Source organism: Poecilia mexicana, unplaced genomic scaffold (assembly GCF_051168715.1).
Source record: "Poecilia mexicana isolate PSO_F unplaced genomic scaffold, ASM5116871v1 scaffold_2, whole genome shotgun sequence".
Classification (NCBI taxonomy): Eukaryota; Metazoa; Chordata; class Actinopteri; order Cyprinodontiformes; family Poeciliidae; genus Poecilia; species Poecilia mexicana.
The window spans coordinates 18,261,905-18,288,767 of NW_028263371.1; the positions used below are offsets into that span (position 1 = coordinate 18,261,905).

At 41.4% G+C, this 26,863-nt stretch overlaps 1 protein-coding gene across 1 annotated transcript in view; it reads right to left on the minus strand.

The window, feature by feature from the left end:
• Positions 1 to 26,863, minus strand: part of itgb5 (integrin, beta 5) — a 53,311-nt gene continuing 26,448 nt past the window's right edge. Inside the window, exons 12-16 of the mRNA XM_014989771.2 lie at positions 13,566 to 13,788; positions 12,886 to 12,986; positions 5,415 to 5,534; positions 4,109 to 4,275; positions 1 to 3,513 (exon numbers count right to left, since the gene is read on the minus strand). Coding sequence (XP_014845257.1) covers positions 3,424 to 3,513; positions 4,109 to 4,275; positions 5,415 to 5,534; positions 12,886 to 12,986; positions 13,566 to 13,788 — 701 coding nt within the window. The 3' untranslated portion in view covers positions 1 to 3,423. The remainder of the gene's footprint in view (positions 3,514 to 4,108; positions 4,276 to 5,414; positions 5,535 to 12,885; positions 12,987 to 13,565; positions 13,789 to 26,863) is intronic.

Consider the following 26,863-nt stretch of genomic DNA (forward strand, 5'->3'; position numbering starts at 1 on the left):
TTTGAACTGAGCCGTTTATTGTTACATCAACATGGAGTGTGGACATGTCTTCAAGGACCCTGCAGGAAGAACATTTCCGTTCCAGGAGACAAACTCTTAGTAAAAACACACAGCCATCCATTTGGCACTCTCAAGTAATATTTACAAGCCCCCTCCCACACAACAGCTGTGTTTCCATTGAACGTATAATTGTGCAAATTGGAATTATGAAAATACATTTGCTTAATGGAGATATGGGAATTTTGAAAAAACTTTTTAGTTAAAAATGTTTAGCTATGGTGAGGTTGTTTTTTGGCCATATAGATGTGAAACTGCAATGGGAACACTTTTCTCATTTGGCACGAGTCACATGATTAACAGCGGGACGTTACTACTGGCAGAAACGTCAAAGAAGACGACAGGATGTGGCAGGGAGAGGATGGTGCTGGGTGTTTTCTAATGAATTTTCACACTTGATTTTAAATGTGTTTCAGCATTAGCATATTATGGAAATGGTTTTGTGCATGTTTGTAATGGAAACACAGCTAACGACACCCAGCTAGTTGTACAAGTTCAGCAACATCACCACAACCTTTATCATGCAAAAGGCTGGTGATATGTCATTTCTTTACTGGAAATACATTTACTAAAAGGAGGAAGCGTGGTATTCATATAACAGCTGACAGCATAGCAATAGACAACATAATGGTTCAAACATCGAGTCACCTCTGCATTCAGGACTGCAAACAAAGCTCGTCTTTATCCCCCCATTCCCCCCAAAATCATAAACATCTGGATCTATTCAACCAATTAAGTACATATTAATCTTCTTCTATCCAAAAAGTACAAATCAACAACTGTCAACAGGTTTAAACAGCAAATCAGTGACAACCTCTAGCTGTGCTTCCATTAACCAGAAAATTTCACAAATTGAAATTACAAAAGTAAATTCAAGGAAATTTCAGAAAAAAACTCACGTTTTTAGAGTCGAATCAGGTGGGTTTTTTTGGGCTGTGGTCACGTGATCAACAATCTCATGCAACTTCTGGCAAAAACGACAAACAGGAAGTGGTGAGAGGATGATGGTTTGTTTTTTTTGTTTTTTTTCTTGGACAATGTGCAGATGGCTCCTCCAGAGCTCTCACAGAATCGCAGTTCATAAAATGTTGTATCATTCTATTGTGTTGAATCCATAACTTTTCCAACTGTGCCCCGTACCAAACCTAATGGTGCTGGTATTACTGTCAAATATGTTTCAACAGCAATACCTCCACTCACTGGTTTCCTGTAATATGACAAGTCAACTTATATTGGAACCATTTACACCTTGTTGCATTCAGTTTAGTCATTTCAGCTGCTTAGATACTAAATCATTAACATGGGCTGGTGCTGGTCTACATGGTGACCCAATTACAACCAAATTAAAGCATTCCTTTTAGATTAACTAGGCAACTAATTTGTTTTCTTGGCCGTGTTTCTCACTGTGAGTCATTTGGCTACTGTTGCTATAGAGGATTCCCTCGGCAAAGTAAAGGCTTTATCCTGTCAGTATGTGCAAGTTCTGACTCGCACACAATCTGTAAGCAGAAGGACTATGTAGGACGATCAATTGGAGACAAGAGAAGCGCATTCAAGACTCGAAGCAAACCATTTTCTAGGCACTCTGTCCACTGTAATTTGCTAATATCATTCTGCAAAAGGTCTTGATTGCAATTTGTGTCAATAATTCACGAGAGAATCCAAACCTTCCCTAGCTTCCAAGTAGACGGGTAACAACAGGACTGAAAGAAGAGCGGCTTAATCAACTGGGAATGACTCAACTTTTAAAAATAATAGAGCTTTTGGTAACCACAAAAAGGTTGCTCTGACCTAAAGTTGCACCAAGTGTTCATCTGGTGACCAGAATCGTCAGGCTAACCTGACATTAGAATTTCAAAAATCCCATATTTTCCCCGCCATCTGTAAAGACACTAGAAGCAAAGACTTCCAGGTCGCCATAAGGAGAACACTCTCTGCTTGTTCTTAAAGGCTCTGTGTGGTTGGGCCAATAGGTCTCGTTATCGCCGTTGTGTGACAATAATAGCTTCATTTTGTTCTCAGTCTCGTGTCGTCCACCCCTCCTTGTCACAACCCCCTGGCAAACTTTCACCGCACTCTGCAGGAGCTCTTCCAGAAGCTGCTTTTTCAGCCAGAGAGCAGGATGGATCGTTTTGAGGAGCAATTGTCCGAGGCTTTGAGGAAGTACGTTAACCATGGGTGAATGTCCCATCTTTCTTTTCTTCCCATTAACATGCGACATGAAGATACTGCAGCTCATCAGTCATTATTTTTTCAGAACTTGTGAACTTGTAATAGTCAATCCTCTCTGACATGATCGCTGTGTTCACCATCCTACAGTGGGAGGGGCTTCACTTGGCTCGGAGCGGCTTGTGGACTTTGAAGGGTGTGCTCGAAAAAGAACGCTTTGAAACTACGTGACCGCGAGTCGACAGGTCGACTTCAGATTGACCATACAGGGTCCTTTACTGAACGAAGAAAGCTCAAACTAAAGTCAGAAGAGGCATCGAGACGTTTTATAGGATGTATTGAAACAGAACAAGACGTCGGTAAGTAACGGGAAGGCTGAGTGGAGCACAGCAACGGTGCTTTGGTTTCACTTTTCACTCCAACTAGTGAATGGCTAGCACCATCCAGGTGTTTGCAGTTCTTAAAGGGAACCCAGAATCAGTCAAACTGATGTCGGCAGGTCAAGCTTTATAAAAACCGGGACCTAAATTCTGATCGGAGCTTCTCTTTGAACTCGAGGTGTGGCAGTTTGGTTCCCATCGACAACACAGAGTGACACGAGTGCAGTCTGGTCATGTCCAGGCGTTAGTTTGTTAATGCCCTGCTATTCAGATTAACAGAGGAGAGTGCAACTGCATCATGTGATCAACCCAAACACATCTTTACAGAATTAGACACTTTAACACCATATGTGCAAAATAAAGGTAAGACATCTGTTGCTTAGTAAATATTAGTAGTATCAAATGATCATTACAACCTTCTGTAGAAATAAAAGCCAGTAATATGCTGCAAATCAGAGTCCTGCTGAGTGAAGAGCTCATTTCTCAAATATGTCTTTAGTATTTCTGAAAATATGGAAATATAAGCCAATATCCTGTTCAGTAAATGCTGCTCTACGTGGTTAGGAGTTTATCTTGTGTAAGCTGCACATCCACAGTTTGAGTCTGCTCCACGCTCTGAGTTTAATTGTCCTTTTGAATCTCCTCAGGAACAGAAATACGACAGACTCAACGTCTTCTGGGTTCGTTTGAATCGTTTGTCAGCAGCGTGGACGGGTGGAGAGCAGAGGGAAGAAGGGAGGGTGTGTTCAGTCTTCTGTCCTCCATCATTCAGGGGTCTGTGTGTTGGACCGGTCCTGCCGTGCCCCGTGCAGAGGGATCAGTGGACCCCGCCGTTAAAAGACTTCTCGAACGTTTCCATTTCTGCAAAGTGAGTGGTGATGGGGTCCTTGTACAGAGGGTTGGACGCCTGAAAAAAAAAAAAATTTATAAAAGTAACAAATAGTACAATACACCAAGTACAAAGAAAGATCAATAAATACGATTCCTGCATAGAAATAAAAGTAAATAAAATCATCATTATGATGTGACAGGATAATATGAGAATCTGTGAAGAAATCCAAACTCCTCGGCCTTCTCCCAGTGCTAACTGCAGAAATACACCAATCAGAAACAACCAATCAGAGCCAGTGGGAGGGTTTTAGTGCTGTCAATTATCTTTGTATACATGCTACTCACACTCCTCCTTTCTCTCTGCTACATTACAGCTGGTTCACTACAACATAGCTTGCCATGAACGCTAAGGCTAGTTAGCATGGCTACTAATGACAGAGGATAAACAGTTTTCTTACACTGATTGTCTCATAAACTGTCACAACATGGTGACAGTTTTATCAGATCTGTAAAAGTTACATACTGCAGCTTTAAACAAGCTGCACTGAGTTCAGGATGTCAACTCTACTGTAACTGGGACATGAACATCCACATGGTAGGCACTGTTTGGCTACCATGTGGAGCTAGCTAAAGCTAACTCTGGTACAAAAGACCAGAGACGTCTTCCTTACCATGAGGTACCGGGCGCGGACCCGAGCGCTCTGGAAGCGAGCAAACTCTCTCCGGTCGTGTATGGTGATGACCAGCTTCCAGGTGGCCAGCAGAACCACTCCCACCAGTAAGATGGTGCCCACCACAGCCAGTAGGACCGTTAAGGCAGACGGACCACCTCCACACTCTGTGCCAGGAGTCGTCCAGTCAAACAGGTTACAAAGAAAGACAAGATGTCAGGTTTAGATTCATGATGGGCTGAAAAATCTGAATACATCACCATGGAAACAGATTTAACTGCTGGCACAGCTTTTTTTTTTTTGTTTTTTTTTTTTTTTAGAAGAAACTCTGAGTTTCAACCTGACCTGAAGCAGCATCAGTTCTCCACTCCTAAACTCAGGTTAAAATCAAAGATGAACTATTTTAAGATGTCTTCTTTGATTGGATTTGCTCATTTAAAGAAGATCATTTAAAAATTGTTGCTTTCATCAAATGACTTCATTTTTAAGTTATTTGTAAAATAACTGCTGGCACCGTATCCTGGCTCTGAGTAAATGTGTTACAATGTGCTGAACTGCAGCCCAGGTTCAGATGATCGTTCTCAGATCTCCGTTTCGGTTTCAGTGTGAACTCAGGATCACCAGATGAACTGTTGCATCTCTGTTCTGTGTAACATTCAACCACAGCCGTCCACATCATCCCTGCAGGCGTCCAGATGGAAGGAACACTTCCAGAAATTATGTTTTATAAACATATAATGCATTATTTACGTAAGTTACATATAAATTCAGCTAAAACAAAGATTAGTTTTCATTCGGCTGCCTTTATTGACACAGTCTTGGGTAAAAAGGGCTGTTAAAACCAGATGTTTACACCAAAAAAAAAAAAAAAAAAAAAAGTTTGTTCTCACCGTCTGAAGTTAAATCAGATCAAATTTCTTTTTTTGTTTTAGGTCAGTTAGATTTACCTAAATTATTTCTATTTGCTGACCTGAAACAAGAGAAGTTTGGTCTGATTTAACAGCCATCAGTGAGAAAAAAAAAATTGGCATATGTAAATAAACGAAACATTTTATTTGATGTATGTAAATATCTGGTTTCAACTGTAGGACTGGAAAAAAAAAGTCTCAATTATTCATTTTTTTTCCCTGTAAGTGGCCCTAATCCTAATACCCTAAACTTTTCATCCCTTAAGAAATAAAATCCTGATCCATATTCACCCAGGTAATTTCAGTCTCATCCTAAGTGTTGATCTGAAACACTTAAGAGGAACAGAAAACCCAAAACAGAACTCATTCAGTTTTCGTTGACCGAAGTGTAAACCGACCCGGCTCCTGGAGCGCGGTGAGGATGGAGCGTCCGCTGGCGTGCTCCAGGTACGTGAACTTCATCACACAGTCGTTCTCCGTCTTATACACACACAGCACCGCTGCAGGGTCCTCGTTTTCTGCACAGCAATGGAAGATAGGAACAGGAGTTTCACTCGTCAAAGAGAGGAAATTAAGTCAATTGAAAACATCGAGGTCAAAGTAAAAAGAGCCGGGGAAAAAAAAGAGGCTCATTCATGGGAAATGTTAGTAGAAGCAGGTTTCTGGTTTGTTTTGCTGCTTTGCGGACATGAGACATGAAAATCTGTCAGTCTAGCGATTCAGTTCCAATTTTTGGGCAATGATGTAATTCAGAAACAAATTTAAATTCAGAAAGCAGTTGTTCTATTTAAACTGTCTGGAGAGTCTGATTAAATGATGTGACCGACAAGAGGAAAGAACAGTGTAATCAAACGCAACATTTACTTCATTCCATCCAAATCCCATCAGTTTATATTTAAACAAAAATAGTGGATACAATTCTTTAACTTCTATAAGCAGTATTTAGGTTTCATAGCTGCACCCACAGCTTTTTCTTCAATGACAAAAAAAAGATTAAAAATATACAAACAGCAGGTGAGACGGCCCTCTCTGGTGGCCCAGTGGATGTGAAAAGCAATACGAAGTGCACTCACAAATAGTAGAGACATAGACATACAAATTAAACGCATTAAATAGATTTTTGAATCCATTCAGACTTCCCAGGACTAGGAATTATGATTTTCTTTAAACCTTTAGTGTTGAATAAAGGAGAAGGAGGATTCTTGAACGCTGCCTGGTGGTGTGTGAGGTCACAGCTTTGCCAAACAAAGTCGTCATTCCCTGTTGGCAGCGCTCACTTTGTGGATGCCCTTGTTTTCAGTCAGTCTATCCCCCAAACCTCACGAGGGAGGGTGAGGCCATTCCTCCTCCCTCCTTTCCTCCGGCCCTCCTCTTCTATCTCATGCACAAAGTATCCGGAGCGTACATGTGGAGTCCATTAGGGCCGCTCAGATGGCTGGAGTAGCGGGGAATGCAAAGAGACACGTCAGACTTGGAAGCGGGGCCATGCCGGGTCGCAGTGGAATGTTTCTGAACGGCACGCAGCCGAGCCCCTCCAGCTCACAAACCAACGTGGGATCATTGACACGTTCCCCTACACATCCAGCCGCCGCTGGGAAGAATGGAAGGACAAGGCAGCTCCAGGGACATCAGACAGCTCCACTCTGCTCTGGCTGGGTTCAGGCCGCAGGTGTGTTTGCACAGTGGGTGGATACAGGTGACTGATGAGGTCTGTGGAGGATCCGAGTGTGAATGAATGAAACCTTTTAACCTGATAAGAGGGGCTGCACTGGGACGCCTGACACTCTTGTTCATGATGTAATAGATAGGCCAGGCTTTGAACAGCTAAGAGTGTTCAATCCATATTCATGGCCCGCTGACGACCTTGGACAGGCCCGTCTGAGTTTGTAGTAGAAGAGTAAATCTCATTACTTATTGTGTAGGTGCTACTTTGTGTAGCACCTACACAATACAACTACTGCTTTACCAACGTTACCAGTGCACATAACCCCTGTAGCAAAGGGGCATTCAAATACATTAGCTTTTAGTATCTGAATATGTCAGCTAACATTAAAGGGGCAGTATTAATATTTTGCAGGCACATGGTGTCATTTTATAGCACAATAAAGTAACTATGTTACCTTCAGTTGTTATAAAAATGTTGTATATGTTAAATATAACTTAAAGCAAATTGAACTTGAAATTGGGCCTCCGTGTCTTTAAGAAGCTCCTGCTCTTTCTGAAGCTCCGCCTTTATAAAGTCATCACAACATGGCTCCTCTAGTCCTTTAACAACGTTTTTACCAGCGTTGCTCTGAGAAGTAGCTCCTATAATGAGTTCAGCAGAGGGAGGAGGGTTTTTGTGTGAGGTGGATGCTCTAAAGCTGCATCTCCAAGGTGGAGATTGGTTCATTCAGGCATTTTGTACAGCTGACTGGTTGCCATGGAGATTGAAGGATTTCTTAATCAAGGCAACACTTTTGATGAGGGAACAACATTATAACATGATGTAAAATTCAAAAAAGCTGATTTTACATAATACTGTCCCTTTAAGAAAAGACAAACTGCTGTGGAGTTTTTACCTAAATATAGACTTTTAAATATTTTTTTACTAAAACTGATGGAAAAGCTGTGTGCTTCCTGTGTGGAGAACTTACAGCGGCGTTTAAGGATAACAATTTACAAAGAGTAAACATGCAACAATTTGACTGATTCAGAGCCGACACACGTGTACCAGGACTTGCTAGCTAAACTGAGAAAGCAACAAGGATGTTTTACAAAGCTCCACTTTTCCCCAGTTAGGAACAGATTTGTAACATCCCACAAAACTGCAAGATATGGTAAGTTACTCTCTGATGGGGAGTTTATGAAAGGCTGCTTGGTAGAGTCTGCATTGCTAATTTGGATTGGCTTCTTTGGGTCTGGATGAGAGTAGTGATGTCTTTGAATCAGGGCTGAAACGATTCCTCCAATGATTCGAGTATCTCGATTATTAAAAGTCCTCGAGGAAAATTTATCTGACTCGAAGCTTCGTTAATTTATGTTTTATTATGTAGCGCAGTGTGTTCCGCATTTGTGGTGGGCAGCGCTCTTACTTCCGCCTACGAGTTGTTTTGAAGTGCTGGCAGCTTGGTGTTGAATTGTGTGGCGTTCTGTCAGGGTTTGGGCGACAAATAAGGATTGTTGAACTTTGTAGTGCGATAGTTGGACTATGACAGTTTTTCTGTCGTCGTCACGGTTTTGGAGCAAAAGATGGGAATGGCAGAGAGAGAGAGTGGAGAGAGAGAGAAAGATCCGATTCCTCGGGTAATCGTAAAAATATTTTATAGAGTACTTGATTACTAAAATTTTCTTTTACAACAGCCCTACTTTGAATGCAGACTGATGTAACTGAGATCTAACTATTTAGAAAATAACAGGCTTTGTGAGATTCATTAGATGACTATGACTTTACCAGTAAGCCCATGATCCCAGGATACCTGAACATTCTGATCATCAAAGCTGAAAATACTGGTTAATGCTAATAAGTGGATACAGGAACATAAAGGGGAGATCTCACATCAGATAAAAGCTGGAGATATTTAAGGCCTGGGAAAGGCTGACGTCTGCAGAAAACATTTCATTTTAGCCTGAGCCACATCAACTAAAGAGAGACTCATGTGGAATTATAACAGGAAAATATTATTTGGTTATGTGTGGTAACTCTTCATCAGGCCTGCCAAAAATAAAACAACCATGACTGAAGACTTACTTCACTCTTCTGAGATCTCTGTCACAAGTAGGGTAAATAAATATTTTATCCTGAATATATCATTTCATGCTCAAGTATAACAAACCAACTAAACAGTAACAGACCAATCAGCTGAGAGACTTCTTGTTGATCAGCTCTGACAGGTGATTGGAGAGTTACTGAAAATCTTAAAATAAAGTTTTATAGCATAAACTTTGGTGTAAAAATGAAGAAGCTGCTTCTAAACTAATGTGTTGGACTTAAGGTGTAAAAATACAACCAGTTCATGAGACGTTTGGGTGCATGAGAGTCAGACCAGGTGAGTTTTTAACAATTTTTTTTTCCAAATTACAAATAAAAATGGTAAAAGTTTAATAAATTCCAAACCACATTATACAGAATCTCTAACCAGATTTAGTAGTTAATATTTTCTGCAGTGTCCATGTTCAAGATTAATCAGTTTAATATGTTTGTATGTTTCACCAGATTCCTCAAGCTAAAAGTTAAATAGCCAATTTAGCGACATTAGTGGCTAACAGCTAGCTGACCATGTTGTTCTCACGGTGCTTAAAAATCACATTTCTTCTGTCTCTGTGTCACAATATGTTTTCTATAACAAGTAATCAAAACTGCTCCAAATAAACACTTTCTAAACACTTCTGAATGCTGCTTTGGTGTTTATGTAACTGCGTTTTGCTAGCCAGCCTGTCGACTGTGAAACAGCAGGACAAGTCCAGAGCTCCTTGCTTTCTTATTTCATTAGCCATGGAGTGCAGGTTGTAAAGCGCTCCTCTTCTAATCCGGGGTTTATAACAGCAGCTCAGGCTGATGGAGCTTTGTGAGACGAGACATACAGCAGCCTTTTAATATCACAAGATCTTGTTACGCCCTTAAAAACGACATTTTAGCCTTTATTGTCAATGTTTCCTGTCTTTAAATGAACAAAACAAAAGTGTGGATGAATAACTTTAAAATCAGAGTAGGCCAGAGTCTGAAGTGTGAGAGTGGTGGGTGAAATCCTAACCGTGCACCTCAACATTTTACTCACATGGGTTCATCAGTCAGCTCTCTAGTTGGACAGAACCGTCATGACCAAAACCATCTCACTTTAACAAAGAGGAACTGCAGAGAATTCCTGAAGACTTCTCTGCAAACAAACCCAGATGACCGGGTCACTGGGTTTGTTTGGATCTTCTTTCTCTAAGGTTTGCTTCGGGTTAGTGACCCTTCCTCTTGATTACACACCACAGATCACTTTATCCTCCTAAAGCAGCACTGGCAAAGGTTTGTTCTTACCTCTGAGCAACACTCACACTATATCTGTGGCATGTTTAAAGGTGATTTCCAACTATTATAGAGTTGTATGGACTGAACACTTCCAAAGACAGAGAATAATTACTGAGTCAGAGGAATATTTCAAAGTTAGGAGGGAAAAAAGTGATAAACTTTTGTTTTTTAAACTTGGATCTCCACCAAATTCACAGATCTCTACTCCAATTCCAGAAAGCCAGCAGTACTTGTGGATGTTTTCCTCAGAATCCCAAGATGACCAGGAATCCAAGTTTTCCCTTTTCAAGTTAAGAGAACGAGCTGAACGGTTGATTTTCGCTAACGTACGCCACCAGTTCTAGCTTCATGCTAACATGGCCAAACTTTCCTGAAACATCTTGAAGACTGAGCAGAAAAAGACAAGTTTTCTGGTGAAACCAAAATACAACATTATGAACTTAACTCCAAGCTTCATGGCTGGACAGGAAACAGGAAATAGTCACCTGGTGAACAACATCCCTCATTGTAAAGCATGGTGGTGGCTCATCATGCTGTGAGGATGCATCTTTGTAGCAGAAAGTGCACAACCAGTCTGCACAGTAGGTAAAATGTCTGAAACCAGATGTATAAAGTTTCTTTAGGAATGCTGTGACCCTCAGATTAAGCCAATGAGATGAAGCTTCAGAGAATATCCCTGAGTGGCCTAGCCAAAACCTGGACTTAAATAGAACAGATCATCTCTGGGAAGAGCTACAATTGCTTCTGGTGCTGTTCATGTGACTGAGCTTGGGAGAAGAGAAAAGGCCTAATCAAAGGCCGTGACAGGCTTCTAGAAGCATCCTGAAGACGTGTTGAGGCTGTGAAAGCCATCAACATGTGGAGCTCCTCACATGAGGAAAGAGCATCTTAAAAGGAAGCAGGCTTGTAGCCATGGTTACAGCCAGCCATGATAATTTCCTGCTGGTTTTGCCTCTCGTTCTGCTCTCTTGTTTTATTGTTTTACTGTGTAGTTTTAGGATGAGGTAATGTATGACTTCTTACTCTGTTGCTACAGTCATACATCTGTGTGGTTAAAAGTCCATCTGGTGACACGCACTGCAAATTAGCTCAGGCTATAAATGTCACAGTGCTTAGTACTAAGCATACTAAACACTTGCCTCCATTCAAATACGCAACAGACTAACAATCACTGCCAAATGTGCTTCAACAAGGTACTTGGCAAAGGCTGTGAAAACCTTTCAAGAGGTGAATCTTGTTTTTCCATTTTTAGAAACCAGCAAACACCGGGTGGTCACCGGGACGTTTGAGAATCGAGTTACTCTCGTCTTAGGCTTCTTCAGATTACAGTCAGTTCTGATTTTATTCATTGTGATCATATTATTATCGTATGAATCTAAGAGCTCACGGCACAGCTACATAGATGTTGGGGATAAAAATATCTCAGTAAAAGACCAACGATAGCTAAACTTAGAGGCTGAACCACTAAAAGTCTGCTGGAAATTAGTTAGCAACCACAGACGGTAAACGGTGGAAGCAGCTGCAGTGATGTCACCCACTGGCTGTAGATCCCAACAATCAGCATTTAGTTGTCACCATACTGGTTTTGGAGCAGCAAGGGCAAACCGTGACTGGGCAAAAATCTGCAAGACTGAGAGATGCGTAGATGGACTGGAGCATTGTTTGTTGGAGTCTGGGCGTTGTTCTGGCCTGTTGTGGTGAATACAGAGCTCAACAATCCCCTGGAACACTCCAGATCCCAGATACAGTTGGTCAGATTTAAGAGTGAGGAGCTCCATCATCCACCAGGAACTAGAAACTCCTCTGCACTGAAAGGAGTCGGCCAACATTAGGACACCTGATCAAGATGCATCCTGGGGGACTATAGTACCCTTAAGCTTACTCATAAGTGGAATAAGCTGCTACTCGGACAACAATATGCAGATTTCCTCTAAGTGCCGACCGTATTTATGCTTAAATTTGTAAGCAGAGCCAAACTAAATCAGTGGAGTTGTGGCAACAGGCACAGTTGTATGTTCTTTGCTTTAGGAGTGAGAGGGGATGGACGGCCAGCTGAGCTCATAATGGCGCCTGAGAATGAAAAACACGTTGCTATCGCTGAGCCTCACGTTAAGCAGTCAACTGCGAGTCTTTCAACAGTTCAAAGTCACAGTAACAGGGCTTGATTTGCTTATCAGGGATTTCTACCTTATCTTAACCAGGACATTCTCACTCTTGTGTGGGAAAGGTGTGGTTTAACACACTTACAGACTGTTTGGAATTTCCTGGTCAGTTTCGTCTCGGTGACGGTCAGTGAGCCAAAGCAACCTGCCAGATGTTTATTTTAGCGATAGTGTTAGAAGTGGTCATGCTGTACATGGCTCTCTGTTCCAGTTTGGCTCCATGCTCTACTTCTTTTCTCCTTCTTCTCAACTGTATTCCTCTCCATGGCGACGCCTTTAGTACGTCAGATTGGTGATTGACCGCTGTGTTCAAAATCTACCAAACGTTCAACTTCAGAGTTTGTGTCGCACCAAATGTTGCTCTTAGATCAATGCTAGCAGTAGCGGCGGTGGTGACTGTTTTCTGGGAAACGTTTGCCATCTCTGGGGTGTGTCAAGGCCCTAGAAGGTGTGTGTGTGTTGTTATAGTCCTCTACATATAGAGGACTATAATAACCATTTTCCTTCACCAACAAAGGGAGGTCATTTGTGGAGCATGAAGACATTTTCCTGGTTCTCTCTTTTTTTCTTTTTTCTTTGGGTTCAAAGGTTTTGGTTAAGGTTATGAATATGCTAATAATGGTTAGTAATAGTTAGGGGAAACATCTGGGTTAGGCATAAATCCAGGTACTAAAATGAATGGAAGTCAATACATTGTGTGTATTTACCCACCGAGGCTCTCCACAGTTATGATTTTATCCTTGCACAAGCGCTGGCAGGTCTCGTTGTCAGCGAGTCTCCCCGAGTTGAAAAGCCGACACTCAATACACTCCCTGGAGCAAAGAAGGGGGGAGGTCAAAGTTCACAGATCAAAACTCATCACAGCAATGAGCCCAAATTTACTAACCCAGAAAATATCTCACTAATGGATCATCTTGGCCCCACATAAAACTGCTGACTTATTATTTCATCACTAAACAAATATTAATGACCAAATGCATATGAAATTAACATTCAGATAAAACAAAAATGTTTATATTCTCTGAGTAAAAAGGAACATTTTTCTTGTCTCTGAAGTTAAATCAGTTATTTTCCTCTTTGAATTTTTTTTTATTATAATTCTAATTCCTCTAAATTATGTTCATTTGCTAAACCTGCTCTGGGGAAAATGTGTGATGAGAGAGGGCTTTTGTTCAAAGCTATTTCAACTTTCAGTAACTGGCAGTTTAGTGCAAAAACTGTGGAAAATCCTGCCTGCGCTTTCTGCAGGGTTAAATATGACCTTAATTAGTTCAGATGGACTCTTTGCAATCAATATTTCACTCCTGTTGCCTGTTGATCAAACTAGTCCCTGACGTCACAGCAGTATACCGAGAGTGTATTTTGTTTGTGTGTGTGTGTGTGTGCTCCACCTTTTGGTGCCACAGGCGTCGGGGCAGGTGGGGCATTTCTCACAGGTCTCTCCAAACGCCCCCGGCTCGGTGCACTGACAGCGGCCGCACACGCAGCTCCCTCGCCCGCTGCACATCTTCCCGTCGTCCGAGAAGCAGAGCGACGTCTCTGTGGAGCAGTTACAGTTGTCGCCCACGAAGCCGGCGTGGCATTTGCACTCCCCGCAGTGACACTCTCCGTGACCTGGAACGACACGGAAGCAGCAGGACAGTCGGACAGGGAAGCGTCAAAGAAGGCACGTCTGCCATGCTTTCCACAAACACTGGAGACCTGTTCACCAAACACCTGAAAGTTGTGCAAAAAGAGCTTTGTAGTCAAGTTAGAAGTATTTGTTGGCTTAACTTATTTTCCGTTACCATGGAATAAAAAGCGTCTCATTGGCTTATATGACAAACACTGTCAGCTGATGACATTGATAACGATCAGGAGAAAGCTAAAACAGCTTTTGTTCCAGCTGAATAAAAGACATAATATAATATCTGCATCTAAACAAGGGTGCAGTCTTCATGCTTTTTTCGCTTGCTTATTTCCTTTATTTCATTGGAGAGATTTTACTTCAACATGTCTCCCAGTGCTGAGGTCCAGCTGGATGCCTGTGGTGGTTGGTTGTTGGATATGGGGGTGAAGGGCAACGCCCTGTTATTTTTCCATTAAACACCACCAACAGGTGGGCTTTTATTCGCCTGATGGGCTCTTTCAAACTTGTTCCAACGATACGTGTTCCATCTAAAGGAGACTGAAGGATTTCTCAAACATGCATGGACGAATTGAGGCAACACTCCAGGATTAGAACATGATGTAAAGCTTAAAAAGAAAAAAAAAGGGGGGGGGGGGTACATTTTCCATAAAACTGACTCTTCAAGAAGTCATTCTCATTCTGGTGTAAACAGATTTCCATCAGTCTCTATTAGTAAACACACCTTTTTCCAAAGTAAAGTCCCAGAAGGTTCCACATCCTGAACTTAGAAATACACTGGACATGGAAGGATGACCCAACAGAGGAGTGCCGCCTATGGAGGACGTGGATCACTAGTGAATTAAATCACAGTTTAGGAGTGGCTGCTGCCTCTGCCCAAGAATCTTCCTAAAAGTCGAGAACATTTAGTCACCGTGCGCAGCTGCAGGGCAGCGAGGAGGAAAAACAAACGTCTCCTCAGAGAGGTCAGGGACTCCTTGGTGTCAGGAGGAAGTATTGTGTCTGATCATCAGCTGAGTGGTCAGCGTTAAGCAACACTTTGTCTGGAATCTCAGACATGCCGTAACTTTAGTTTTACACCAAAACTTTAAAGCGGTGCACATTTCAGGAGGAAAAACTGAGCGTGGGCCCATTATTGTGTTATTTTCTAGCTTGGCAGTCTGCTGCACCACTCCCAGTCTTTGCTCAGAGGCTGCCACGATGAGCAGCATGTGGCTGACTAACGGCACCAGTACTGGGAATGTGTCCTTAAATGACTGTTTGGGCACTCAGAGGGTTGATGAGGTTTTACGCCTCTAAGTGCAAAGAGGATGAAAGGAGTGCAAATTCAGCTGCTTTCACATGGACAAGTCGAGGCTAGCTGCTAGCAGCCCTGCAGTCCATAAACACTGTGGTGCTTATTAGACGTGTGGGGGAGGTGATCGGCATCCAGCCGCTTTCACAGACCTCAGGCTCCGTGTCCAGCTCTTCTGTTAAGTGTTAATTAACACAGAGATGTTCTGCAATTCACCATTGTTCCGTCAGGTCGTTCAGTCACTGACCAGCATGGCTGCCACTTGGCAAGGAGGTAAATGCTTATTGCTCACTTTTCGGAAAACCAGAAGAATCTCCTGTAACAAAAGCCTTCTGCATTTCCAAAAATACATTTGATTAACGAAAATAATGCAATTTTAAAAAAAATAAAAAAATCTAAATTTTTGATAGATTTTGTGTTTTTTCAAACATATCAACTTTGAATGTCACAAAGTATTATTTGCATCCACGAATCACACCAGTTTGTATGGCAGCGTATCAGGCCCATTGCAGATGAAGAAAACTGAGCAAATTTCCGTCATAAAACTTTGTTTTTAGAAAAAGCAAGGATATTTCTGCACTTAAAAATCAAAAATCTGCTAGAATCTGTAAAACATACTTGTCAAACAAAATAGTACACTGCAAAAAACAAAATCTTACCAAGTATTTTCAGTCTAGTTTCTAGTACAAATAAATTAATGCATTTGAAATAAGAAAACTACTGAAAGTATTTTCTTATAACTGGAAAGTTATAAGTAGCTTTTCAGCAAGATATAGAAGCTTGTTGAAATATAGGAGCTGCAATAATTTCTTAATATTGATGAAAATGTATTTGTTCCATTGGCAGATTATTCCACATTAAAAGTGAAATAATCTGCCTAAGGAAACTCTTTTAAATCAATATTAAGAAATTATTTACTTAAACTCCTACATATTGATGAAAAGTTTCCAGTGTATCAATATATTTGACTAGAAGCTCGACCAAAATTACTTTGTAGGATTTTGTGTTTTTACAGTGTAAGGTTTGGGTGGGCTGACATCACCATCATCAATCATCATCAATAAAACAGTTCAGATTTTGCAAAAGTTTGATCTTTTTAATTAATTGAGGTCAATTTATTGCCCATCCCTGGGTTGGAGAGTTCAAAACCTTACAAAACTGCCTTTATACCCTCTGTGTGGTTTAATGTCCTTCTGATGCGATGCTGTAAACTGCAGCTGACAGGAAGCAGCATTAGAAAGCTGCACACCTGCATGGGAGAAACTCTGCAGTGCTGTGGGGTTCCAGAACAGCTCCAACACCAAAGACAGCAGTAATCCTTACTTAGTGTGTGGCTGGCATCCCTCCTGCCGAGTTATCAGGTAGCTGTGAACTGACTTACAGTCTGCATAGTAAGTCGCACTGCCAGCGTAAAAACTTACAGTTATGGGACCAGAATCCAGTTCATGTTTTCTTGCTGCAGCCTGGGAATGCATATTTGTTGCCAAGACGCAGCATGGGTTTCAAAAGCACATTTGCACAGGCTTATGCAAATATTTGGAGCTTATGTAAAAAGGGAAATGAGCTGTTAAGTCACTTTAGTTGCAGAAAAGGGGTTCTCCTAGATGTCAAACTTGTGCACAACTGAAGAAAACATGTGCACCAACAGGGTGAAGAGTGGATGTGCAAAAATGTCTTTATCTGGTCTACAAAGTTTTAGGTCATCATGCTGAACTGAGTAACCCTCATCAGGAATGCAGAGCGTCTGATGTGATGTGGCAGCTAGCACAGCGTCTGGATGTTGGGTCGTTTGGTTCCCACTGCAGATGAGAAGAGTTCACACGTCCTGCAGGGGAGCTCTAATCGCTGTGTGTGTGTGTGCAGAAAGAAAACTCAAGGCAGTAACCTCCAACTTCTCCAGTTCCACTCAGAATCTTGGCCCTCTGTCCTGCTCTTAGGAAAAGCTGCAGTGGATTTTTGAAATGCTTGTGGTGTTGTAGCGTTCGCCAGGGTGACTCAAAACGTTACGGAGAGAACAGGAAGAGGGAAGCGGTCCGTCTCCGGGGAGGCTTTCCTGTGGAACATTCTGCATGTTGGAGTAAAACTGTTGGAATAAGGTAGAAAATATGACCAGAGGTCCATCTGCCAAAAAATGTCACATTTCTGCACACCTCTGCCTCGTGTTGAAGTTCACAGGTTGCTCATTAATTCCCAGAGGAAACATTCCTCAAATCGATATTTCAATGTGAATGAGGAAAATTTCATCCACACAGGAAACTGTTTCTGTTGAGCAGGCATGTGACGGTAAAACCAGATCAGATTAAGATATTGGTTTATGATAAGCTTGATTTTTTCGCAAATTATCTGTCACGACATGGCGATACTTCATATGAAAAACATGTTTTTAATAAAAGTTACATAATGAAGCTCTATCCAGCAAGTAAATAGCAATATTTTTTTTTAGACATGTCATGTTTTTTTTACTCCATGAAAGTTTTATTTAACCAAGTAATTACTACCGACAGTGTTAAAAATGTGAGGAAAACCTCCAGCTAATTTAAACTGGTGCTTCACAACACAGAATACTTTAGAACTTGTGATACCGCCTGTATTAAATTTCACTAAAATCTCTGGTCCACTGACAAAACCCATTTTCATTTTGCTCATTAGCAAGTTAAAACTAGTTTGTCAAGTAGGCTTCAATACTGTGTATCACAACAGCACTTCCTAAACACACAGAGAAAAGCCAAAATGAAATATTCTAGAACAAACATGAAGTTATACTGATACACCAGTAGGCAGGAGAAAAACAGAGCCTAGCTTGTCAAAATTTACTTCCTACTGTTCACTCTGAGTATTTTTAATGTTTCCTCATTTGGGCCCAATCTTATCTCCAGTCTTTAGTTCAACAGGTGCAGGTTGGGAAATGTCCCAGCACGGATCGTACCACTGAAGTACCCAGGAGACTGATGAGTCCAAGCTTTACTGAAACTCCGTCTTCTGTTGGCTTCGCCGTTTCTCCTTCACTCTTCCTGGCTCTGATTGGTTGGTTTCAGATGATAAAAGTGGCTCAGCAACGAGGTGGAGGAGATCGTTCTCGTCACAGATTGACTCATGTTGTGCCGTCACAATATAGTGAAGGTTTAAACAAATGCGTAAAAAACATTTGCCATAAAAAGTAACAAACTGCTGCTTTAAATCTCTGTGTGGCTGTTTGGTTAGAAAGCCGAGGGGATATGATCCTATGTTTGATGGAAGAGATGGTTTGAACTTCCTCTTTCCTCCTGATTGGTCCTGCTCTGCATCCTTCAAGCCTCCTTTTCAACTCCACTATGAGTTCAGGTGCAACTTCTCAGTTCAATGATGCCTCCAAATACTCACCATCTTGTTCATTTATTTAATTCACTGCACGTATTCTGGTCCTCCCGACAAACAAAAGCTGACGCTTTCTAAAATGTACTTGGACTTCCCACATCATGAGCAGCATTCAGGACATTAATAGGCTCATACAGGATGTGTGGTGTGTTTCTGTCTCACTTCATTTAAACAAAGCAAAAATGTCAAATGACAGAGAGCCATGCACATTAATTTCAGAGCAGACCAGCTAAACAAACGGACCCGGCTGCCCCTCCCTGACGCTGACAGGCAGCTCATACTGTGGCAGGAGGCCCTGAAATGACAGCCTGACAGAACAACAATATCTCCATAAAACACTAAATTACACAGCGAGCTGCGGGAGGAGATTACAGCTCAGACAAGGGCTTAGACCAGCCTCTAAATCTTCGTCTCACTTCGGGTCGAAATGGAAAAAACACGCAAAGAAAGTTCTGTTAAAGCTGCTCCCATCACGGCTCCCAGGCTGCAGTGTGGAATGACGACCATTTCCTCTTTAAAAGACAGCATTTTGAAATGCTGAAGGGTCAGAGAGAGAAACATTTGGCACAATCCTCTGGGGACTGGGAGAGATTCCTACACATTTGTGGCCAAGTCACACAGAAATGTTTCAGCTACGCACCAGAACGAGACGCTGGCATGACAGCGAGAGCAGGCGAGGAACTGCGCCAGCCTGGACAGATGACAGCCAGAGTGCAGCTGAAAAACAGACGCTTTTTCCATAAACCGCTCGCAGACGGGACTTAAGAAAAACACCCCGCCAAGTTGACATAATGTGGCTCCGATTTTGTCTCATTAAGGAGGAATGATCACTGATCTTCCTTCAGGGACAAACGGATAGAAAATATTCTGCTCTGACAGGACGGAGACATGCGGCGTTCCCGCTGTCGGCCCGTCTCTGGCGCCGAGGCGCATAGATTTAAAAAGAAAGAAAAGATAGAAAGGAGACTTCAAGTCTAATTTCAAGGACAACATATTTATATTATATTTTAACTTATTAACCACTTCAGCTTCACTGACTTGACCTTTGGCTTTCAAGTCTGGCTGGGCGATACAGACTTCAAGTTTTATCACAATATTTTGTGGTAATAACGTGGGAATAATAAAAGTGATGAGAACTATTTATTTTTTGTTTTATTTAATGGCGTCGCTGTGACTGCCCGGCACAGCAGTCATAACCCCTCACGCTCAAATACTGATCCTGAAAAACATTTTTAATGTGCATCTTTAGGACAACAGTCTTATGAAGAAGTAGGATTTCTAAACGGCACACAGTAACTGCATTTAATCAAATTTTCCAAATCAATTTAAATGTATTGACAATTGCATTGAATAAACAGAGGAGAACTAATAATCCCAACAGTTTTGGGGGATTTAAACATTAATTGGAATTTATCATGACGACAATAAATCAACATTCTTATCATAAAAAGAAATTTATCGCAATAAATGAAAAACAATACGACAAAGCCCACCCTACTTTCAAGTCCAACACTTAAAAATCTGATGGGAATCAAAATGAGAATATTATGTGATCTCCTCAATTTAAGTACATATCTGAAATATAAGAACTGGAAAGAGACAAAAATAAATAGAGTAGATTGAAAAATACATTTCTAAGGAAGTATAAATTTAAGAAATAGAATGAGATTCAAGCAGAAGTAACACAATGCTAAATAAAAATGTTAAAACTCTTCATTCTATTAAACTGAACACAAAGCGTCGAGAATGTAAGCGACAGTCTGTGGTGTTTTGCTGTCAAAGAAAGAAGTCCTACAATTTGATGACCACAGACGGGAAACTAAATGAATACAACATGTTAACATTTTCTTCCATCAATATCCATACAAAAGAAATCAGAGGAAACACACAAAAAACCAATATTATCACAGACATGTCTGTTTATCCATCTTCACAAGCAATACACCGACAACGGTTTTCATTCTGAAGAGTCTGTCTAGAAACCAACTCTGGTCTCTTTCTGTTCTGGAAATGATCTTAAAAATTAGCAGAAGATCAGAACTACACATAAAGCAGAGATTTTCAGAAATGACCTAAAAACAAATGGACAAACACATAAATAAGAATTCAAAACTGACTGATGCATCTGTATCAGAGCCGTAGAGGAGGCTCGCTGTCACACTTCACTACTGAAACTGATAGTGAAAAAGAAAAGCTTGGAGAAGTGAAACCTTCACTTAGGGAACAGAGAACTTCCTGTGGGAAAGCAACATGCAGTCTGGATGATGACCAACACCCAGATCTAGCTGTTCTTCAAAAAAAAAAAAACACAAGTCAACATATCTTAAAAAGGGCAAACTCAGGAAAAAATACACCCTTATGTTATTTATATATCAGGAACCAGACTGTGTCTGTCCTTACTGCTCCAATCAGATCTAGCAGAGTGTTTTGTGTTGCAGTGTTCCAACAACTTGGAGCCAGTCATTGTCAATCTATGAAATGTTTCCCAGCATGCACTGCAGGCCTCAGTTAGCACAGTGAATATAGCAGGGTCACATCAGGACAGTTAGAAAACCAGATAAACAACATTTATCATGATACATTTCTTAGATTTGTTTATTTGCCATCACGATAAATTCCAAATATCGACATTTAATCCCCCCCAAACTGTCCATATTATCGGCATTGTTATTTTTACTATTTACTCCACTGTTTGTTCAATGAAAGTAATTACTAATACATTTGAAGACATGGTTAAATGGGTTAGAGGTTGTGTGCTTTTAGTGATGCCAATCACACTTCTGTATTTGACGGGGGACCTGATAAAGGGGCATGTTTCTGAAGAGCGGCATTTATAAATTGTAATACGCTTGTTTAGAACATCAGTCACATAAAATAGTGTGATTTGCATCACTAAGCTGCACACTCGCTGCATTTAATCATTTTTAAAATGTATTGATAACTGCAAAGTATCAGAGAAGCAAATGAAAAGAGTTAATCAAAACTTTTCCATGGCAAATAATTATCTGATGCTCTTACACACTAAGAGACAGAAGGCACCAGCTGAGGCACATTTCTGCGCAAAGCGGAATAGAAAGTTGGGAAATATAAATAATGGGAGCAACGTTAGGAAAGCTGAACAAACAATGGTGGAGTTGAAAAGACCCAACATCCAGACCTCTGCCGCATCATGAAGCTGTTGCTGGAAACGTCAATGACCTGAAGCAAGGTTGTGCAGAAATGTGGGCCAAAGAACCAGCTGGGAGGGACTAATTAGGTCCTACAGAAGTGGATCAGTGAGGGATCAACTGGCCTGTTCAGCAAAACATCCTGATCAATGAGACCTCTCCTTGTTTTGCATGAATATACGTCAGAAAGTCACAGCAGCATCAATGGTCGTCAGTTACAAGCTGGCAAAAGTTCAAACCTGACATTAGACCAACTGGATGAAATCAGTTATTAACAAGATCAGCCTTACAACATCTCATTTCCCACACAATCACACACTAAGCTTTTATTAAGCCTCTACAGACCATCACTCTTTCCTTCAGTTGCTAAAAGGAACGCTGTTATCTGAAAACCACAGTGATAGCAAAACCCTGTCGTGTTTGCAACCACAACCACTCCAAAACAAATAGTCCAATTAAACTTTTAATTATTCTTTTAAACAGTAACTTTATGTTCCATGTCTGTGGAAGACGTGTCCCTGTTTACAGGACTGCTAGAACAACGCTAGACGTCCGTCTTTGTGTTACTTTATGAGCCTCTGTGAGGGTGAAGCAGCTGTAAAAATGTAGGTTGGTAAAAATCGACAGGCCGAAACAAGCTCTGCCCCTCCAGCCGAGCCAAACCGAGTTCATGATCAGAACGGAGGAACCGATACTCTGCAGCTGAGGGCTTCCTTCCCTCCTTTCTTCCTTCAGCAGCTGCAGGCGGCAGAGCACCTGAGCGGCAGCAGGCAGGTTCGGATTGCAATAACGGCACATAGCTGGCAGGCACGAAAACTGTGTTTACCTCGGCTTTGTGCTCAGCGTCTGAATCACAGCATGCCCGGACTGTCGCCGACATTACTCACCAGAAACACAACAACGCAGCCAAAACCTGGAGCTGGTTATTTCCTTACCTCCAAAGGTCCCAACCAAACGGCGCAGTGGAAAGTTACAGAGAATTCAAAAGGATTCAAGCGTTTGCTGCATTCCAGCCACAGACCGCCATGTGTCGTTGGGAGACAAAGTAGTGCACAATCGCAGGATACAAAGTGTGGTTTGAATGAAAACCTGAAAGGTGTGCCAGGCATTTCTATTCAGAGAAACGGCCAACAAGGGTCATTTGAGGGCCTTGAAGGATTTTGTGTGGCCCCCAACACCTTAATTTAAAAAAAACAAAAAAAACAATTTAAATAGAGATAAATGGTGTGATAGATCTAGATGGATAGAGTGAGCGATAGATAGAGATGGAGAGAAAACAGACATACCTCTAGTCTTGCAGCTTCGGCAATGGGTTGTGGTTCTATAAAGTATTGATTTACGGTCTATCGCATAAAATCTCACTAATAGGTGCTGTGATCGTACATAAACAAACGCACAAAAAACAGGACCAAACGTACTGCCAGGCTCTGTGTGCACAAAACTTTCAAGCACCGTTTTGGATAAGGAAACCGTTAGCCAAAACTATAAATAGCTCTATATTCTGCAGGTTTATAAACTGCAGACCCATAAAGCCAGAGGAGATCATAAACTCTTCCTATGAGCTTGGGTGATGCCAACAACATCAACAACAACCAAGCAGCATACCAAGCCCATTCTGACCAACAGCTGCACCTGGAGCCGAGCTCTCATCCCACTGGAGCTGCTCACATCTCTGAAGTTCAAACTAAATACTCAGCACACATAAGCAAGAAGCCTCTGTGCAGAGTTTCTATTCTCTTCTTTATAAAGTTATTTACAGTTTGGATTATGTGGAAGTAAAAAAAACAAAAAACGTTCTGATCGTAGGATAGAAAAAACAGTGACTTCCTGTTCTGGGACATATTAATCCCCGATGCGTCTCGGTTCCCCTGAGCTCAGTGTTGTTGATGTTGGCCTCAGAGCTGCTGCTCAGTGTCTGAATCTGGGCATGGCCGCTGAAGGTGGAAAGAAAGGGGGAAAAAAAACCCTGGCAGCCTGGGTTTGGACATCAGAATTCATTCCGACCAGCACTGATTGGGTTTTGTCCCTCACTTTGTGACTCAACGTTAAATCTGTTCTCCAAACTGTTCATTCAATGTTTTTCTAGTCAACATTGGAAGGGTTGAAGAGAAGAAATTGGAATTGGCTAAAATCAGAATTGGTAGGTCAAAGAAATTACGACCAGTGAATCTCTAACCTTCCCAGCTGATTTCATATCCTGGATTCAGACATTTGTCTTCATTGATTTTCTCATTAACGAGACGTTGGGACTACAGCATAATGCTGCATTTGCATTGACCATGTGATTGTGCACATGTGGCTCACAAAATTAAATTTGCTCGATGAAAATACTCTGCTTTTGAGAAAACTCACGTTTGTCAATAAAAGGTTTTTGGATGAGGTAGTTTTATTGCATTTCACAAAACTGTAAAGAAACACGTTTTTGCATCACTCGAGTCACGTGATCAAAAACCTTATGTTACTACCGGAACAAAGAAGACAGGAAGTGGTAGGAGGACGAATTTATCGCGTAAGACAATCTCATCGATGTGCGACTTTAATTGTATTTCTGAGTTAACGGAATTAATTAATGGTGAAATTGTGTAATGGAATTTTTGCAATGGAGACGTAGTTAGTTTGGACTGAACATCAAGGAAACAGCTGGAATTCTTTCCAGCCCACAGATAACGGCAGGAGGATGTCAGAGTGTGATGATGTCCATCAGGTGCTCAGGCTCCAGCCTCTGGGGGCCTCCATAAGACTGAACTGTGGACTTCACAGGCAGCTCTGAAAACATCTGTGGACTGTCATGGAAAGGCTTTCCTTCCCCTCTCTCCAGTTCCTGTTCTATTCCTCAAATGGAACCAACACAGATCCAGAACTCACTTGATTATCTAAACAGACACATCAGTGGTGTCAGCAGCTTCTGACTGGAACTGCCTGAGCTATGCAGCAAATGCTATGATGTAAATCTTCACGTCCATCTGTTTTTGCGTCACACCGTCAGCGAAACTAAAGAATCCCTGTTGTAAAGCGGACACCAGTGCACATAACTGTCTAATGTAAAAATGATGTGTTGTCAAAATTCACGGTAAAATGCGGAGGGCTAACTCGTTACAGACAGTAAACACTCAATCTCTCAATGTTTACCTGGTGCCTTGACTGGTGATTGGCCGATTAGCAAAAAAAAGCTGACGTCTTTCTGATCAGTAACATGCATGATCAACATTCTTCAGTGCAGAAGCCGTTACTGATGGGTGGAAACCGATATTCTCAGTGTCTGTGTGAGGAAGAGACTGGCACAAATCCCTTGTTTCCACTGAGCAGTATACCAGCGGTGGATGTGGTTTGCCAGCCAGTTTTACTCTTAGTGGGCATACTCATTAATATCAGTATAGATCACAGCTTTTTTAATGGAGCATAATTCCAAATTATTGATGGAAAATTTACCCATTTGCAGATTTTTCATATCTAATCTGTATTTGAAAGAACAAGCAGCTTGGGAAGCTGGATATCTAGGTGCAATGGTAATAGACATGCTATGATTGTCATTTGCATAGCAGTCAATCAAGGAGTGTCATTCAATTTCCTTGGTGCCGATTGGCTGTTCCCCTATGAGTGAGGATGTTGGCTTCTGCTGAAGAGCTAAGATTGCTTCCATCATAGGTGTATATGTATATATATGTATATTAGGTAAATTTGAACTATCAAAATAGGGAGTTCTAAGTGTTTTTAGAGGGGTCCAAGGTATTTATGGACTTTAGCTATTCTCGGGGTATGTAGATTTTTAATGATACAACAGACTACTTTGTAAAATTTGACTAGTTTTCAGAAATTATTTTCTTTAGGCAGTTATATATAAGTATTTGCTAAAATTGGAATGATGGTTTAGAGTTTTACAAAATCTGCCATCAGAAATTGGCCACAAATCTCTGGTTGACGCATCTCTAGCTCTGACTCTCCTTGTAAGTCCTGAGTGCCGTTTACTGCAGAATGACCCCTACTTGGTGGAATCCATGGTGATGACTGAGTTGACTGTTGATGTTAACCTCTCCTCTAAATGTTGCAGGACTTCCATCACAGTGAGGAGAACCACAGATCTCCTCACAGAACCAAAGATCTCAGAAGCTGACTCAGGTGAACATGGAGCCTGAAGGCCCGACTCCTTCCTGGACTCTCTGAAACCCAGAGTGAAGAAAAGTTCAATTCTAGTCTTTAGCCAACAAAACATTCCCAGTTAGGACTGGACTGTTTTCTTTAGCGTGAAGCACAGCCTAAGCTATCCTCTGCACGAACATGAATAAACACACATGTTCCCATTTACCCTGTAGGGACACACACATGTGATTATGTGCACACAGCTCTGGAACATCAGATTTATTTATGAGGTAAAAGAGGGGTTCGCGTAGATCTGCAAAGTAGAGACATGCTATTTCTGGCAACAGGCGGCCACGGAGCTTTTAGATCATTATTTGGAAGCAGCTGTGGAGGAGATGTGGGTCAGCGGGACATGAGGACTCGGATGTCCAGATTTACTGATTCCAGAGGTGGGGCATGAGTCAGATAACAACAGAGAGTAAACAACTGCAAAGAGAGGAATGTTAATGAGAACTGATGATTCATTAATTGGTTTTACAGCATCGGGGAAATCAGATTTTTTTTTTTTCTTAAAGACAAAAGATTGCAGGTTTACTGTAATACCTAATGTTTCCAGTAGGTGTTTTGTGTCAGAGTTAAAGGTGTTTTTCATTCAGAGTAAACACAACAAACAGGACTGGAAGTCGTTCAAGTAGGGAAAGTTGCTTGCGTGGCACAAGAAGAGAATGTAGCCGACTGCTGTACCACACATTTCTGCTTGGCTGACACGCATGCATGCACACGCTCACACACCCACACACACACACAGGTTTTGTAACAGAGGGTAAAAGGTAGCAAACGCTCAGCGACAAGCATTAATCCTGAGAACATCACTTTACAGAACATCCGCCTGTAGTTCGAAATGCGTCTCAATCTCCCTTTATAGTGTCACTACACATCATATTCGCCGTGCAGTATGATTTTTTCCTCCTATAAGGATAACTGATACGTAGAGAAACCAATGGAATCATCTGGAATGATTTCTTCCACTGCAGAAAGAATCAAAGTTTAGATCTTAGCGCTTTAAGAGAAATATTAACTTTCTGCTGTAAATGAAAACAAGCACTTTCCATAAAGCCAGAGCACCAACACACTGTCATTCCACACTGTCATTTATTATACAAAGATAGA